Genomic DNA, 5,682 nt, shown 5'->3' on the forward strand with positions numbered 1-5,682 from the left:
TTCGGAATTTAAACCGTGAAAGGATGAAGCTTTGACCCTTGGAGGCGGAACTGGGTTGTTGAGTTTTTTATTTTCTATGGATTTAAGGTTGAAGTTGAACTTGATCTTAGAAAATTGTCTTCTTTATGTTTTATTTATTAAAAAATTGTATGATCATTATCTAATTTTGTGATGAAAACTAATACTGAGTTGATTGAGTCGTAGTCAAACTCATATCCTTTCTGGTCTTGAGTTCAAGACTTAAGTTGGATTAATTTCATTAATAGGGTCCGAAACTGGTGACAAAGAATGAACTTTTGTTTTGAAAAACCTCCTTGTCTATGAAATTTTTTTGCATATAAAAGAAATTCATTGGACAGAGCTTTTGTTGCTATTGTACATAATGCCTTATTAAGATTAGACTTCAAAGTTATTGGTCAACAATGAAGATGATCTGTTTACATCGGAACTAGGTAGTTGTTCGCCTGCATGCAACCCTGTAGTGATGTGATCATGGGAATAACATAGGGATTGTGATTTCTTGTCTTTATTATGAGCCGATTCAAGATGATCTATTTGGATGATCATTTTCAAGTATTAATAATTCTGTGGCATTTATGGTGAACTAGATGTGGTTGCTTCTGTGAGCTGCTTCAATATGTGGGGAAGTTTATAGTCTACTTTTGCATTTATTCTATTGATAACTATGGGTAGAGGGCTAGAGGCCGAGTTTTACTTCTGCTTACTCTAATTAAGACATTTTGAAAGTTTTTTTAATGTAACAGGGAAGCTGGTATTGTTATACTTATTAATAGGTCACATAATTTTTAGAAGACAAAATGGGAAAAACCATTTTATCAATGTGGTATTATTTTAATAAGAATAAGATATGTCATATGCGGATAGCATTGCATGTTGTAGTTCCATGATCATTCTTCACTTTTTGTGGGAGTAAGCATCTTAATTAGCTAAGTAGGAGGAAACTATCCCTTTTTGGGCCATCAAGCACTCTGATTTTGGGCCCTGAAGAAAAACAATCCAATTGTGAAGACCACTTATTTCATTGTATCAATTTGCAGTAATTTTAGGCAGAAATGTTATTGCTTACCCCTCAAATTATTTGTTTAGTTTCATGCATGGTTTATAAAATTGTATGTGGGATGTTTTCATAATAAACTTGCCTATTTTGTAGCAATTTCATTGAATGGCATGTTCTTATCATATTCTTATGACCTATTAAGAAGTATTGGTCCTGATGTATATATCAAATGAAATCTTGAGTTTTTACAAAGATATTGTGCAATGATCCTTACTTGCCGAAATTGCTTCTTGTGCCCCAGCTCTGACATTTACCCTATTTTTATATCAATTCATGCATGTTTTGTTGAAATTGTTCCATAATTTGACCAACATGATCTGTTTCTGTAGCTTACTGTGTAGTGGCAGTGGAATCTGTTGGTAGACAGATTCCAATGGCCTTTCTTGAACGCATCAAGGAGGATTTTACTAAAAGATTCGGTGGAGGAAAAGCTGCGACAGCAGCTGCTAAAAGTCTTAACAGAGAATTTGGGTACTTTTTGTTTAATCTAATCTTCTATATAAATAAATTTTCCTCTCTCCTGTGAATTTCACTAGTATGAAGTTTCTGTTTTGTATATGCTTCAGCTCAAAGCTGAAGGAGCATATGCAGTACTGTGTGGAGCATCCGGAAGAGGTTAGCAAACTTGCAAAAGTGAAAGATCAGGTTTCTGAAGTAAAAGGAATTATGATGGAAAACATTGAGAAGGTACAACACTTCATATTTCTGGAAAATGTTGCATTCTGTTGCAGTCCTTTGAAGTGTTCGCTACTTCAGTTATCAATTTACAAGTAATGTCATGAAAGAGTTGTAACTTGTAAGACATAAATTTGGTCCTCACATCAAGTTGGTCATCAAAAGATTTGTTATATATATTAAATTCTTCAAAGATTAAACTTTGCGTCAAGTTAGTCGAAAAAGTTGTCAAAGTTTGGACTAATTTGAAATGGGTTTTAGTCCCCCTAGAACTAGATTGATCTCATTAAATTAATGTCCTAACACCTCTTTTGAGTACCAATTGATATCATAATTTTATTAATGATGTCCTCATAACACTTTGGAGGACCAATTTGGGCTTTAACTCTAAATAAAATTATAGCAGATAATGATTTTTTGGTTGAGGAATTGATTGTTGGAAGGTTTGTGACAAATTGTGACTTACTATATTTTCCATAGAATGGTCTTTGTGATGGGTAGAATGTAGGGAATATCTCCTTTATTTTCATTTTAACATCTAAACTTCTTGTTTCTTCTTATTTTTAAATGTCAAGAAATGTGACAAATGTGTGTAGGAATTATCACCAAAATTTTCTTTCTAACATCATAGGATGCATTTGGTTTGTGTCTTTATTTTGTTTTCATTCTCGGTGTTTTCTATTTTTAGGATTTTATGAAGAAAAAAGAAAAAACAGTAAAAACGATAAAACCATGTTTTCTATTTTCACCTTCTGTTTTCCCTTTTTCCTTCACAAAATCCTGAAAACAGAATACTGAAAAGAAAATAGAAAACAAAAATGCAAACCAAATGCTCCCTTTAGTTCTCCCCAGTCTTTCTTTGCAAGGTTATTTCAATTCTGCCTGCTAATTATTTTTGTGTGTGCTGTATGCAGGTTCTTGATCGAGGAGAGAAGATTGAAGTTTTGGTGGATAAAACTGAGAACCTTCACTATCAGGTTAGAATTTAGATGCTTTTATTATTTCCATTAATTCAAGTAGCTTGTTGTTGATCATAATATGGAATTTTCAAATTCATGTTCATTTATGTCAAACCACGGTAGTAGTCTGAAATTGCTAGTGTAATTCACTTTAGTCACTGAAATTTTAAAATTAACTATTTAGTCTTTAAATTTAAGTTACACCCCATTGGTCATTTAATTAATTTAGCTCTTGATCGATCAGTTTTTAGGCATGTGTCATTTGTGTTGAGTCGTGTTACATCAAGAGACATGTCACTATGTTAGTATGCCAGGTGATTTTGATTGATGATTGTGTGGCATGGCATGCCATGTGGCATCAGAGTCAACACCATGTGGTGGATGTTGATGTTGACTTGTTGATTAACATGATACATTATTAGAATGATGATGGTTGACTAATGATTGAGTTACATGGTACTAAAATGATGATACAGAGAATGTAACTTCAAGGATTAAATATATAATTTGAAGTTTTCAAGGACTAAAATTAATTACTCAATTTGGAGGCCAAATTGAACCTTTAATTCAATTCTTGATAAAACCAAGTTCAAGTGTTTGAGTAATACAACTAAGATAATAGTGTTTACGGTTAGTAGCGATTTCTTTCTTTCTTCACAACATCCAATCTCCATTTTCATTAAATCGGGATTCGAATAGTGCCTTGCACAAGCTTATTTTTGGTGTAACGGCTGTAATTGGGAATGGCTTTTCAGGCACAAGATTTCAGGCAGCAGGGAACCCAGTTGAGGAGAAAGATGTGGTATCAGAACATGAAGATAAAACTAATAGTTCTTGCCATCATAATTGCCTTGATTCTCATAATTGTTCTTTCTGTTTGCCACGGCTTCAATTGTTGAAGTGTTTTCACTCATTTGGGATCGTCACTACATGGATTTTTTTTTTTAATTTCTTTTTGGTAGTCTAATATGTTTGTTAACATATATGTATGATTATTAGAACATTAATCGGTTTTGTGAATAATAAAACAAAATGGTAGAAGGAAAATGGTGCAAAGAGAGGAAGGGAGAAATAATGTGACAAGGTACACATTATAGTTGCTTTTCATTTCTTTTGCTTCTCATAAACTCTGGATTGTTTCATCTATTGTATTGTATAGCTTTGGTAATAGTATTGTGATTCTTGAGTTTGGTTTTATGAAGAATTAATCGGTACTCCCATTGTGTATGACAAATATATATTTTTTTAAATACTATATGCACACTAAAAAATCATCCACCAAGATATATTAATGGATAAATAAATAGATAGTTTAATTTATTTTTAATATATATTTTATATTTTAATATATATTTTATATTAATAGTTGATTTGGTGGTTAATTTTTAGTGTATATTAAACATTTTTTATTAGTCACCAAAAAAAAAACATTTTTTATTACTGTTACTCATGTTCATATACTCTTACTGTTAGTGCTCGCCAACTATTGCGCGCATGATTAAGATCCAGTTTCAATTTCTCAATCTCTTGTCGAAATAATAATGAAACAAATCTTAAACATCTAAGGCTAAAATGTCAGTTACTACTTCATAAGAAATTCAGACTGAGATGACGTGGCTGGAATATATTTTCATCGTTGTTAAATCTATAGATGCAGGTGCAGCTGTTGAAGTGCGATTGAAGGAAATAATAGTAAAGGAAAAAGGATTAAAGAAAAAAGGAATAAAGTAAATAAGAGTAAAGGATAAAGGATTAACTAAACTTCACGTTAATAATTTATTCGAATCTTAGTTATCAATCATTTAATCCAGACTATTAAAACAGGTTTCCTTCGCCATGTGATGAACATTTATGATTTATGCACACTCCAATTTCTTGCAAAAAAAATTCCTGAAACCCACTCTCATCTGCATCTTTAAAAGTTGAATCCAAAAGAAAAACTGTTTCGCTGATTGTTTTTCTTGTCAGTCTCTAGTTCCTTCTAAGTTCCTTGTTTATGTAATTCTGTTCACTTATTATTTGTTTTCCGTAAAATTTGTCTTGCAAATTCAGTGTGTCATTTTTCAGTTTATACATCCGGAAAAGAAAAAAAAAAAACAGAAAATCTTGTTTTTATTTAGACTAAAATCTATTTCCTGTTTTTTGTGTTCTGTAACCAAAAAAAAAAAGAAAAAAAAATCTATTTGCTGCTGATTTTTGTTCTTTCGATTTTAAACTTCAGTCTATATACATTTCCCCTAATTTACTTGTTTCTGGGAGAAAAGTTAATTGTTTCTGCTCCACTTCTTAATTATTACTGTTTATCATAGTCTTTTTCTTGACAAACTCTTTTTCATCTTCTACAAGCTCAAATCTCAAAAAAAAAAAAAAAGTTACTTGTTTCTGCTCCACTTATTATTGTTTATCATCAATTTTTTCTTGATTTTACATCTTGAACAAGCTCAAATCCGAAAAAAAAAGAAAAGAAAAAAATATCTTGCAGATTTTTCTTATTATCTTTTGGATCGGACAGAGAATTTCAGCGTTCTTTTCCTTTTGGCTTGAAACTTCGAATCATCTTCGAGTCTTCTTTGCTTTCATATTCTTGTGTGCATATTAATATTAATCAACCCTAACTATTTTAACTTCAATACTTCACACACACCCAAAAAAAAAAAGAGAGAAAAGAAAAGATCTAGTTTCATATTTTGTGGTCATCATCAATTTGCAGCAAAAGTATTCACTCCATTTGAAGTGCTAGTCTTCTTGTTTCTTCTATAATCAGGTATTTCTGAAATCTTTTAATTAGATATATATATTTTGATTTGTCTGATGATAGTTCCATTGTAATATTATTATATTATTATATTTCCATTTTTTCCTCATAATTCTCACATTTATTTGGCTTTTTCTCTATTCATATATTAAGAATCTCATTTCTAAACATAAATATATAAATAAAAATAAATTGAGAGAGCAACCATATATGAT

At 31.0% G+C, this 5,682-nt stretch overlaps 2 protein-coding genes across 3 annotated transcripts in view; both read left to right on the forward strand.

The window, feature by feature from the left end:
* The window catches only part of LOC107625537 (vesicle-associated membrane protein 722), a gene marked incomplete at its 5' end in the record, with an annotated part of 4,234 nt that extends 318 nt beyond the window's left edge, over nucleotides 1-3,916 (forward strand). Inside the window, 4 exon segments of the mRNA XM_016328189.2 lie at nucleotides 1,408-1,549; nucleotides 1,645-1,765; nucleotides 2,668-2,730; nucleotides 3,468-3,916. Of these exon segments, the coding sequence (XP_016183675.1) occupies nucleotides 1,408-1,549; nucleotides 1,645-1,765; nucleotides 2,668-2,730; nucleotides 3,468-3,611 (470 nt within the window). The 3' untranslated portion in view covers nucleotides 3,612-3,916.
* Nucleotides 4,133-5,682, forward strand: part of LOC107625538 — a 36,150-nt gene continuing 34,600 nt past the window's right edge. Inside the window, exon 1 of one of the 2 annotated variants that reach the window (XM_021116037.1) lies at nucleotides 4,133-5,476. The gene's annotated coding sequence lies outside the window, so the exon portion shown is untranslated. The remainder of the gene's footprint in view (nucleotides 5,477-5,682) is intronic. The other variant, XM_016328190.2, reaches the window with a different exon arrangement.

This window comes from Arachis ipaensis, chromosome B02, assembly GCF_000816755.2.
Source record: "Arachis ipaensis cultivar K30076 chromosome B02, Araip1.1, whole genome shotgun sequence".
Classification (NCBI taxonomy): Eukaryota; Viridiplantae; Streptophyta; class Magnoliopsida; order Fabales; family Fabaceae; genus Arachis; species Arachis ipaensis.